The sequence below is a fragment of the Saimiri boliviensis genome, chromosome 19 (genome assembly GCF_048565385.1).
Source record: "Saimiri boliviensis isolate mSaiBol1 chromosome 19, mSaiBol1.pri, whole genome shotgun sequence".
In the NCBI taxonomy this organism is placed as follows: domain Eukaryota; kingdom Metazoa; phylum Chordata; class Mammalia; order Primates; family Cebidae; genus Saimiri; species Saimiri boliviensis.
This window is the reverse complement of record NC_133467.1, coordinates 12,212,185-12,223,252: the sequence shown is the minus strand read 5'-3', so window position 1 is coordinate 12,223,252 and position 11,068 is coordinate 12,212,185. Positions and strand designations below refer to the sequence as shown.

The window sequence follows — 11,068 nt, the reverse complement described above, 5'->3', positions numbered from 1 at the left end:
CTTTTTTTTTTTTTTTTTTTTTTTTTGAGACGGAGTTTCGCTCTTGTTACTCAGGCTGGAGTGCAATGGCGCGATCTCGGCTCACCACAACCTCCGCCTCCTGGGTTCAAGCAATTCTCCTGCCTCAGCCTCCTGAGTAGCTGGAATTACAGGCACGTGCCACAATGCCCAGCTAATTTTTTGTATCTTTAGTAGAGACGGGGTTTCACCATGTTGACCAGGATGGTCTCGATCTCTTGACCTCGTGATCCACCCGCCTCAGCCTCCCAAAGTGCTGGGATTACAGGCTTGAGCCACCACGCCCGGCCGGAACCAACTTTCTTAAGGAAACCACGGGTATCTAGGATTACTTGACTAGTGTAAAATACACACACACACCGGAAGAACTCGTGTCATCTTTTTATCATAGATGCCTCAAACTGATAGAGCATACTGCCTTTTAAAAACAATCACTATTGCCCACATTACTTTTATTATCAGTGATATTAATATTGCATGCCAATGTGTCAATTAACTGCTTTTTGCTAGGTATGTGCACAGCATCATGGGAACAGGAGGGAGTTTTTACCCAACCTCATGAGAAATTAGTTAAGAATTGGCCAGAATTAGGTGGAAGAACTTCCAGGCACACAATCCAAGATAGAGCAAGGAACAAAGGCACAGGTGACAACTTTTTGAGAGCTTTTGAATCACAAGCAGTGCACTGGTCTTCCGCAAGGCAAGAGACACCCGAGGAGGAGCCCATGCCTATGGCATAGCCAGCCTTATAAGGCTCCTCAACCAGGGTAGGAGAATAGTTAATATTTGTTATTTAAATGAATCACTGACGGCAGGCAGAGAGTAGGAATCGTAAAGCCGGTTAATCATACATTAAGTACTTTAGGCTGTTGTATTAGGCCAGGAATGGTCAAAACAATGTTACTGTAAGCCAAAACCAAACTCAGGAGAACACAGGAAGGCAGAGAGGGGGTTGTACCCTACGAAAAAACTCTAACTAGGAAATGCCAACATGTGCGATATTAAGTTTAGGTGAAAAACTTAATCCCAGAAATCCCAAATAGCCAAGTTAGAGAGGTACAGGAAAGGGCTGGTCAGCAACATCACTCCAGAAGAAACTCAACTTGAGCTTATTTTGCCTCTTAAAAAAAAAAAAAAAACAAACTTGGAACTCACAGAACGGTATGGAAAAAATAAAATGCTCCCCTTTCTGATAGGAAATAAAGGAATATAATGGCACATAGGGATTCGAAAGAACCACAAACACGTCAGAGAGATCTTAGGTTAGGCTGATTTATAAGTGCTGCTCTGGGCAGTTACAGAGTTTGTTTACAATGAGGAGTTATTTGACTTTGAACATACTGTACATGGCAATTAGAAGTCGTCATGGCAAGAGAAAGCCACAGCTGGCCTGCCTCAGCCAACACAAGAACCAGAAAATGGTAGGGGAAGTGAAGGAATAAAGGTGGAGTTTGTTTCTTATTACAAAAGAAAAAAAAATAATTCCTCAGCAGTCTTAACAAAGAAATGGAATATTTCACGCTGGGAGGGAAGACATCAAGATACAAAATTACAAGTGTTTTGTCTCCAGTGCTGTCCCCGTCTCCACCAAGAGCAGAGGTAGGAGACAGCTGAAGCAACAAGCAATTCTGTAAAAATTACCTAGAAACCCTACAAATTTGATTAAAATCTAAACTTCTATAATTTTGCTTTTTAAAAAATTTAATATCAAAAGGCCTGCTTTAGTGACATGCTATTTCTACCAGAAAATAGCCCCAATACCCCCTCTGTCAGTAACATGCTCAAGTTGACCAGCCAACTCTCATCTCTAAACCCATGTGGACAAGTATCTTTTAAACCAAAGTCACGGACAGCAAGTGACTGCTAGTAACATTTGTCATCTGCTAACTAACCAGTGTCCACCTTCTCCAGAGGGTGGGCAGGGCAGAAACCCGAAAGTGATCATGAGGGCCTGGCCCCCAGACCACCGTCTTAGAACCACTTCGCTCACTCCCTACTCAAAAGGAGATACTTGATTTCTAATCCAGACTATCTGCTTCAAGTGTGTGGTACCCCGTGACCTGGTTTTTTCCTTTAGCAAAACACACATTATCCACAAAACCATATATATAATTTTTTGTCTTTACATTTAAATATAAAAATACTCTTCTGCTTTGTGTGATAAATCAAGGACCAAGCAATAAGAACCTTTTCTTCTTTCAAGGTAGGGATATCCGTCAGTTTATACTGAGCTTCGTGTTCAGAGCAGGGCATTTAGTCCCAAGCCAGGCTAATCCCACAAGCAAGAGACCAAGGCCATTCTCCCTGATTCCGACTCCTACCGTCTCTCCTAATTCCCACTTTTAATAGAAAAGTTGGTTATAATCTCTAAAGAAAGGTTTCCACCACGAGGGCAAGTCCCAACCTAACCTGAGCAACCCCGGTCTTCCCGTTCCAGCTACCTCGAAGACAAGTCCCCCTCCTGCAAACCTGCTCTGTCTGGACAGCTATGCCTATTGGACAGGTGCACCCCATTAAATGGAAGCAGTGGTTACGTTTCCCCTCTTTCCTCCCCACTAACGCACTAAAAAGCTTCAGTGACAGGGAAAAAAAGGCGGGTGGGTGTGAAGAAATTATTAACTTGACCCCTCTATCCCAGCCGAACAAAGAAAGCAAGATTAAATGGGCGCAAGGAGAAAAAAAAGACCTTGATATTCCACCCTTCAAGTTACAATCGGGACAACTGGGGGTGGGGGGAGAAGAGTTGGAGTGGGATGAAGAACTGGGAGGGGCCTGACAGCTGGAGCTCTAGTCCACTTAATTTTTGTACTGGAAGGGCTCATCGCCGGTTTCATTGAGAAGACACGTGCGGATGAGGGCTTCTGTCACCGAAAAGGGGTCGCAGTTGGCAGAGGGACGACGGTCTTCAAAGTAACCCTTCTTCTCCTGGCCGACAGTCCGGGGAATGCGAATGCTGGCGCTACGATTGGCTACACCAGCAGAGAAGTCGTTGATGTTGGACGTTTCGTGGAATCCAGTTAGGCGTCGGGCATTGTCCAGGCCTCCCTTGGGATCATAGGCACGGATGTGGTACTGGTGCCGTTTGCTTAGTTTCTCGATGGCCTCCTCAATGTACCTAGAGGATACAGAAAAGATGCAAGTCCAACCTTATCTCCAGGACACAGGCCCTTTAGGGCAGGAGCAGGTACGGAGCCAAGAATGAAATGCACCAAAATAATGAAACCAGTATAACAAAGACTTCACGAGGGCTGTGGCTTCGTCTTCTTACCTGTGTGTCTCAGCGCTCAGAATTGAGCCCGACAAGCAGTAGAAAGTTGCTATTTGTTGAAAAGACTAATCATCACTCATAAGCTTATCCATGCCTGTACTAATTTAGTTCTTAAAGATTTTCAAATGCATGAATTTGTCAACTTTTCCGTTACCATGCTTAATTCTATATTTTATGTCACATAGATCACATATATTACTACTTATTTAAATCAATATTTATGTAATGATATGTGACATACATGTTATATTATATACATTATAACAAATAATTGTAAATTATTTACCACTGTGAATCAAAAGCATTATTTGGTATCTTTCAAATAAGAACAAAATGAGAGGATTTGAAGGCAAGTGTCAACAGCTAAGGTTTGTCCAGACTGGAAAGTCAAGCTTACTCATCCCTGGCAAATATTTGCAAGTCATCCTGCAAAGGAGACTTTGTTGAGAGATTGGTAAGTCTCTTCCCCAGGTTTCTGCCACAGGAGACTAAAGATGGCCCCAGCAGAAGGTACTCACTTCAGCCCATTCTCCTCCCGCATGGCCTTGGTGCTGAAGTTGGTATGGCAGCCTGCACCATTCCAGTTCCCAGGAATGGGCTTAGGATCAAAGGTTGCTATCACTCCGAAGTCTTCACATACACGATGCAAGATGAAACGGGCCACCCAGAGATGATCTCCCATGCTGATACCTTCGCAGGGTCCAATTTGAAATTCCCACTAGAAGCGAGAAGTTTAACCATTAAAACAAAGCCAACTGCTCACTCCAACTCAGACGCTCCTACACCTGTTCTCTTCTCACCTCGACTCCAACCTCACTCTCAGGTTTTGGGTTAGTGAGTGGTGTATCAGCAGCCCTTACTAGCTAAAGTCCTGTGTGCACCTACCTACCCTTCTTCATTGATGGATTCGAGCTCTATTTACCTGGGCAGGCATGACCTCGGCATTCGTGCCCGCAATCTTGACTCCAGCATACAAGCAGGCACGGTAATGGGCCTCCACGATGTCCCTGCCATAGGCTCTGTCTGCTCCCACACCGCAGTAATATGGACCTACAGATGAAGCATCAAGACAAAACGCTAAGAGTCAGGAAATTCAGAGAATCCCAGAGTCAGAGATGAGAAGGCTCTTAAGACTTGCCCTCTTGAATCACTATCCTTGTCTTCATCTATAGCTGGGGGCAGAGGGCAGAGTGCAGGGGAGGGGCCGTACGGGAGGGCCTCTTCACCACAGCTTCAGTGCAGCCAGCGGTTCCCTCTGCAACTTTACTTTATATATTTATATCCATTTTTGGATTTTGGTGACGTGAGGGCTGTTATACTTTTACTGTATTATTTTGCTTCTTGATTCAGAAAGTCATTCCCGTGCCTGGGAAGGAGCGTTCCTGAACAGTTATTAGACACTTCTGGGAATTTCACCTCTAACCCAAGAAGACTTACCCTGGGGTCCCGGGAAGCCATTGGAAGGCCAACCAAAGGGGTGCCCATCTGTCCCCATGAGGGTATATTCCTGCTCCATGCCAAACCAGGGGTGCTGGTTGCTCACCATGTCCATTATCCGTTTACAGGTGTGCCTCAAATTGGTCTCTAGAAATAAAGAGTCAAAAACATGTCATCAGGGATCCAAAGACGTAGATGCTAAATCCCAATGCTGATGGGAAAACAGTCCTTGGATTCTATACAACTGAGGTGTGCATTACAGGCTGAACTGACCAAGTGTAAGCCTTCTTGCGATTTCTGAGTCACAGAGTCAGAAAAGTGAGAGACGCTGTAATTGCACATCGGTAGGAAGACTCCAAAAGACTTCAGTTTTAACTAAACTCAATTACAAGCAAGGCACGTGGGAGTGGATTTGGAACAGGGCAACTTTCACCTTATCTGCATCTGGCCACCTCCCAAGCACTAAATGCCAGAGGCACTTAACCCTTGAATCACAAGACAGCTGCTTCCGGTTGTCAGATGTATTCTTCATTTCTCAGGCACTTGGGCCATTCTATAATTTTTGAGAATCATTTGTCCATTGGTTTACGTGTGTCCTGGCCTACATTCCAGGCAGGAGGGCTGTCACTGGGGACTGCACTGGCAAACAGATCTGGATGAATGCAATACTATTTTATGCAACCAACAGAGGAGACCATAGAAAGATGAGCCATATTATCTCTTCCTCAGAGCAGACATTCAGGAAGAGATGAACGCCCAATCACTCAGATTCTTAAAACAGTCCTGAAATAGCCTAGCCTTCCCAATACTGATTTCAGAGTGTCTTTTCCCTCCCCTTCAGGGCATTCACAGATTGGGGGGGCGGGTGTGTATCCACAGCTGCGCTATGCATACCTGCAGGCTTTCGATTGTACTTGAAAACTTCACACAGCACCAACTTGTTAGGGTCCTTACGGAAGGGGTCCCGAAACATGGCCGCAGGCACGAGATACATGTCACTGTTGGAGCCTTCAGACTGTAAAGTACTAGAGCCATCGAAATTCCACTCAGGCAACTCTGGGGTAAAAAGAGGGAAAATTAAATTTTAAATGTACAGCTTTCCAAGCAATGCAAATACAGCCAGCCCTTCACTCACCTTCCCATCTCTAAAGATCTCTTTTCCAGAAGGTCACTAAGGCCTAAATGCCATCATTAACATGTTCACCCTGGCACCTGTACCTGATCCTACAGCCCTTCCTACCTAAGTTCCAAGTAAGACCATTGCATCACTTCCTTAGAAAACATACATCAGACATTCCCTTCCTAAATGTCTTCCAGGAGACAAACTGAAGCATTCTGTTATCACTACCATTGTATCAGTCACTTAAAATATTGAGATAGTGAAGGATTCTGATTCTTCCATTAAGCAATGTATCACTTCCTCCTCCTCATTCTCCTACTGTGTTCTAGCAAGTTATGTCCTTAATTTTAAGTGAGGGAACAGACAACTAGCAGGATAACTTACTCGAGGATGCTTCTTATCACCTGCCCACCTTTCCCACTCTCTTCTAAAGGCTGTTTTGTCTCTCTAGCTGACCGAGTTCTCGGAAGGAGAGACCAGACTCTCGCTTTGGATCTTCAGTGTCTGTGCAGTATCTACCACGTACCAAGTACACAATATAGGCTTTATATTATGAGCATTCACTCAGTCAAAAAGGAAAAGTAAGCTATCCTAAACTAGGTAGGAGGTGATACTTTCCTTTGGCCCCTTTTCAGAAGAGGGAGGACTATGGCTTGTCCTAGACCAGGCATCCCCAAACTATGGCCTGCGGGCTGCATGCGGCCCCCTGAGGCCATTTATCCGGCCCCCTGCCGCACTTCAGGAAGGGGCACCTCTTTCATTGGTGGTCAGCGAGAGGAGCACAGTATGTGGCGGCCCTCCAACGGTCTTAGGGACAGTCAACTGGCCCCCTGTATAAAAAGTTTGGGGACGCCTGTCCTAGACTGAAAAATGAAGGTCACAACTATAATCTAACTGTAGGTCCTAGAAGAATGAGCAATTAGACAGTTTAAGAATTTCCAAGGCCGGGCGCGGTGGCTCAAGCCTGGAATCCCAGCACTTGGGAGGCCGAGGCGGGTGGATCACGAGGTCGAGAGATCGAGACCAACCTGGTCAACATGGTGAAACCCCGTCTCTACTAAAAATACAAAAAATTAGCTGGGCATGGTGGCGCGTGCCTGTAATCCCAGCTACTCAGGAGTCTGAGGCAGGAGAATTGCCTGAACCCAGGAGGCGGAGGTTGCGGTGAGCCGAGATCGCGCCATTGCACTCCAGCCTGGGTAACAAGAGCAAAACTCCGTCTCAAAAAAAAAAAAAAAAAAAAAAAGAATTTCCAAAAGTAGCATCAACTAAAAATTAGTCCTATTTAAAAGCCATTTTATATCTCTTGCTTCACATCTAGAAATCCAGTGACAGGAGCATTAAGCACAGTTTTCTAAGAGTTTATAAACTAGATGGCATTCTTAGGTTAGAGCAGTGGTTTTCTGAGGGTGCCTTAGAGCCAGGTAAGTGGGGATGCCCAGGGTGGCAGTCTCTAAGCCTCCCTGGCCAACTCTCCACAAACTAGACTTAGCTTTTCTTCAATACACTGGCCTACATGCACAATTCCATTTAAATAAAGGGTTCCATTGTTGCCCTGCTTTGAGGCAGTGTAGGAGCTTAATGCTGACTGAATAAAGCCTGAAAAGCCCTGCCTTAGAAAAGCTTTACAAACAGAATAAAGAGGCCTAATCCAGAGGCTGGGTTGAAGGCTGACGCCCACCCCCCCGCAGATCCCACCCAGCGTGTGCCCCGCTCTGTGGTCCTGTCTCACCTTCCACACACTTGGGCTCGCTGTCCAGGGTCCGGGTCTTGCAGCGCAGTCCTTCTCCAGTGCCATCGATCCAGATGTACATGGCCTGGACTTTCTCGCCCTGAGGCAGGGACATGTACACCTGCTTGATGCCTTTGTTTAGGTGGGAACTTGCTGAGGTGGTCATGGTGGAAGGTGTTCTGGAGGGAAAAAAAAAAACACTGTTAACTCCCACTCCAAACTGATCCCTTACAAAAATGGCTCAAGAGGGACGACTGAACCGAAAGTCAGGGTGTAAGTGCCAACTCCTTGCCCTGTGGAAGTCAACACACAGAGTTGTTTGCTCGCTCTTTCAGGGGGATTAGTTTTATAGTAGGCCAAAATCTCCGTTTTAATAGGCTGTAAAACTCATGACCACCTTTTGAAGCAATTAAAACAGACGCCTTTTAAAGAAAAGCTCAGGCCCTTGGTAGTAACTCCTAATGCCTCTGCACCCCTGAACTCTGAGGCTTAAGTGCCACATAAGCCACTGCAGATCCCAGGCTTCAAAGCCAGAACTTAGACTTGTGAGGACCAAGGTGTATTCCTTCAGCGTAGCTGAGACAACACCATAAATTATCCAAATACTAAATATGAGGGGAAACTAAAACCAATACAAAAGTTTACAAAACACAGAACTTCTTCCCATACAAGTAAAATCCAGCCACAAAAAAAGGCTTGGATTCCAAGGATTCTGCTTGAGTTTTCTCTTTGCCTTTCATCCTAGCTGTGGTCTTAACTGAGACCCACGGCTCCTCGCAACCAACAGAAACCCCACTACCCATTTAGATTTGAAGATGAAGCAAGGTTACAATATATTTTTTAAAAGGCTAGCAGTTTCTGACAAGGAAAGCTGACTCAAGCCAGATTCTAAGGAGTATGCTGCCATAATTTCCGTAAGTCTCACTTAATAGGCGAGAATCACAATGCTACACGGAATTCCTCTAGAAAACTTCAAGTAATTAGAAAATTCCCACTTCTAAATCCAAAAGATCTGGAATTTCAAAAGCCAGGAGGCATGCTTAAAACTGCCAGCCACTACCACAAAACCTCTGAAAGAGAAACTCTGATGAAGCCACAGCGGCCTCAACACAGGAGGAAACGTTCTCTCCCTCTGTGGCCAGGGTGGCTAGAAAGGGAACACATTGTTTTCCTCCAACGACTAGAGCAACGTTCCGAAGTACAGTGGCAAAGTTTCTACAGGCAACCGTCCATGTTTGCCCAGCTCAAAACAAAACTGCGTCTCCCTCTGACAGCCTCCCCACCCTTCCCCTTGGGGGAGACCAACACCCCATTACTGCCTCTAGATGACTCAGCGGGCCCAATCCCACTTCCCACCTCCAACCCTGATGCCTTCAGCTCCCGCTAAAAGCTACAGCCGACTGAGGCGGGCGGATCACCTGAGGTCCAGAGTTCCGAGACCAGCCTAGCCAACATTGTGAAACCACGTCTCTACTATGAATACAAAAATTAGCCAGACGTGGTGGCGCACACCTGTAATCCCAGCTCCCCGGGAGGCTGAGGCAGGGGAATCTGAACCCGGGAGGTGGAGGTTGCAGTGAGCCAAGATAGCCTGGGTGACAGAGCGAGGCTCTGCGCCCTCCCCCACCCCCCCCCAAAAAAGCTACAACCCAATTTCTTGCAATTTCTCCTCTCCAACCTGTTACCACCACCAGTATCGTGTACACTTTGTCCTAAGCCTCAGTTTCGGATCTCTTGCTCTTTTTTGTGAGCTAAGTTGGATAAAACTTGCCGCAGTGCCGAGTTTACATGGGGGTAATGGAATTCTGAAGTTTTCAGCCGTTTCTGCAGCTGCCATCAGCTCCGGGGTCGTCCTCCCTGCCCCTCACTCACCCCAGCCACAGAAAGTCAGGCGTGTCGTTGGGGTGACCCTCTTTAGCCCTCCTCTTTCTGGAGAGGGGTTTGAGCCTCTCCTCGTTCTCAGACTCTAGCTGTTCCAAGCACCGGAGCTTTTTGGGCGAGGGCGATGGAGAAGGGGACCGAGAGCTGCTGGCCCGGGAGGTGCCGGAATGGGCAGGTTGGGTTAAGGTCCTAATCTTGACTCGGGATTTCTCCCCGGTGTTCACGGAGTAGGCGACGAAGCCGAAGCAGTTAGAGCGCGACCCGGAAGAGTCTGACTTCTCGTCTTCATCATCTTCATCTGCTGCTTTCTTCGCGGACTTGCGGCTGGGGGAGGATCCCCACTTCCCGCCCCCAAGGGAGCTGGAATCCACTTTGAGAGCAGGCCCTTCCCACTGAAATGTCCCTAAAGTGGGCGCCCCGCCCCTCAGGCCCCCGTCGGGATCTCAGGGCCGCACCGAGGGGGCCATACCCCGCCGCCCAGGGGTCGGGGGAGCCGGGGGAGGGTGGGGCGCAGGCGGGAGGGACCGCACGCGGCTGCTGCCTCCGCCGGCCCGGCTTCTCTATCCACGGCGCCGAGGCCCGGGCTCTCCATTGTTCGGTCACACTGGAAGGCCCCCGGGACCCCGAGGCGGGAGCCGGCCGCGCAAACAACGCTCACCGTTACCCTCCGCAATCGAGGCGTCTCAACTATCGCCAGGGCCACGACGATTGCTCCGAACGCGCCACCACGAGGAAGGCGGCGAGGCGCCCGCGCCCCCTGAGCGCCCTTCTCTCCGCAGGGGAGAGCACCGCCACCCCTGCCACAGCGCCCCACGGCGAGCCCAGGGCGCGGGCCGGCCCCACGGCCTCCAGGGGCGGCGCTTCGGCCGCACGTAGTGAAAAGAAGATCAAAACAAGTCACCCCGCCCTTCCCAGAGCCGCGCCAAGGGCGCGCCCCACCAGCGCCACCCCGACGGGCCCGGGCCACCGGCGGCGGAAGCACGCGGGAGGAGCGCTCGCGCCGGACCCCAGGCCCGGGCGGCAGAGGCCGCAGCGCGGAGCTGGGAGCGGACGGGCAGGCGGCCGGACCCGGCCGAAAAAAGAGGCTGGGCGGCGCGGCAGGGACGGCGCGTGCGGGGCGCGTGCCCCCGGCCGTCCAGGGGCCTTACCTGGGCGCCGAGCCGGCGGGCGGGGACGGGCAGGCCGCGAGAGCGAGGTGAGGCGAGGAGAGGCCGCTGCGCCGCTCACGCGCTCCGCTCTTCTCCCACTCTCGACTCCGCAGGGCCGCCCGCGGCCCCGCAGCCTTTATTCCCGGCCCGGGGCCGCCCCGGTGCCCTGATTGGCTCCCAGCGGCCGGGAGCCCGGACCGATCAGCTGATGCGTTCCCGGGCCCGGCGGCCATTGGGCGAGGAGCCCGGCGGGCGCCGCTGGGGTGGGGGCCTGCGAGCCGCGAAAGAAAGAAAGAGAAAGGGGCGTGGGGGAGGGGCCGGGCGGCGCGGGGAGGGGAGGGGAGGGGAGCGGAGGCGGGGGGCGGCCGGGGGGGGCGAGCTGCTGCCAGGCCCAGAAGCCGTCTCCGCCGCCCGCTGGCCGGCCGCGTGCCGGCCCCACGGCCCCCAGCCCGGGGTCCCCAGGC

General features: G+C 49.9%; 1 protein-coding gene across 3 annotated transcripts; it reads right to left on the bottom strand.

The window, feature by feature from the left end:
* Positions 1 to 2,680: 2,680 nt before the first annotated feature.
* GLUL (glutamate-ammonia ligase) lies at positions 2,681 to 10,727 on the bottom strand. 3 transcript variants are annotated; one of them, XM_039460105.2, is made up of 7 exons: positions 10,605 to 10,727; positions 7,576 to 7,754; positions 5,618 to 5,779; positions 4,724 to 4,870; positions 4,209 to 4,336; positions 3,805 to 4,004; positions 2,681 to 3,133 (listed from the first exon to the last, which is right to left on the bottom strand). In XM_039460105.2, the coding sequence occupies exons 2-7, from the start codon at positions 7,739 to 7,741 to the stop codon at positions 2,815 to 2,817; spliced, it is 1,122 nt and encodes a 373-aa protein (XP_039316039.2). In that variant the 5' UTR covers positions 7,742 to 7,754; positions 10,605 to 10,727; the 3' UTR covers positions 2,681 to 2,814. The 3 variants fall into 3 exon arrangements, with proteins under 3 accessions (XP_039316039.2, XP_010334367.1, XP_003925362.1); XM_010336065.3 differs by lacking the exon at positions 10,605 to 10,727 and adding an exon at positions 10,115 to 10,266; XM_003925313.4 differs by lacking the exon at positions 10,605 to 10,727 and adding an exon at positions 9,448 to 9,845.
* Between the last annotated feature and the right edge of the window lie 341 nt (positions 10,728 to 11,068).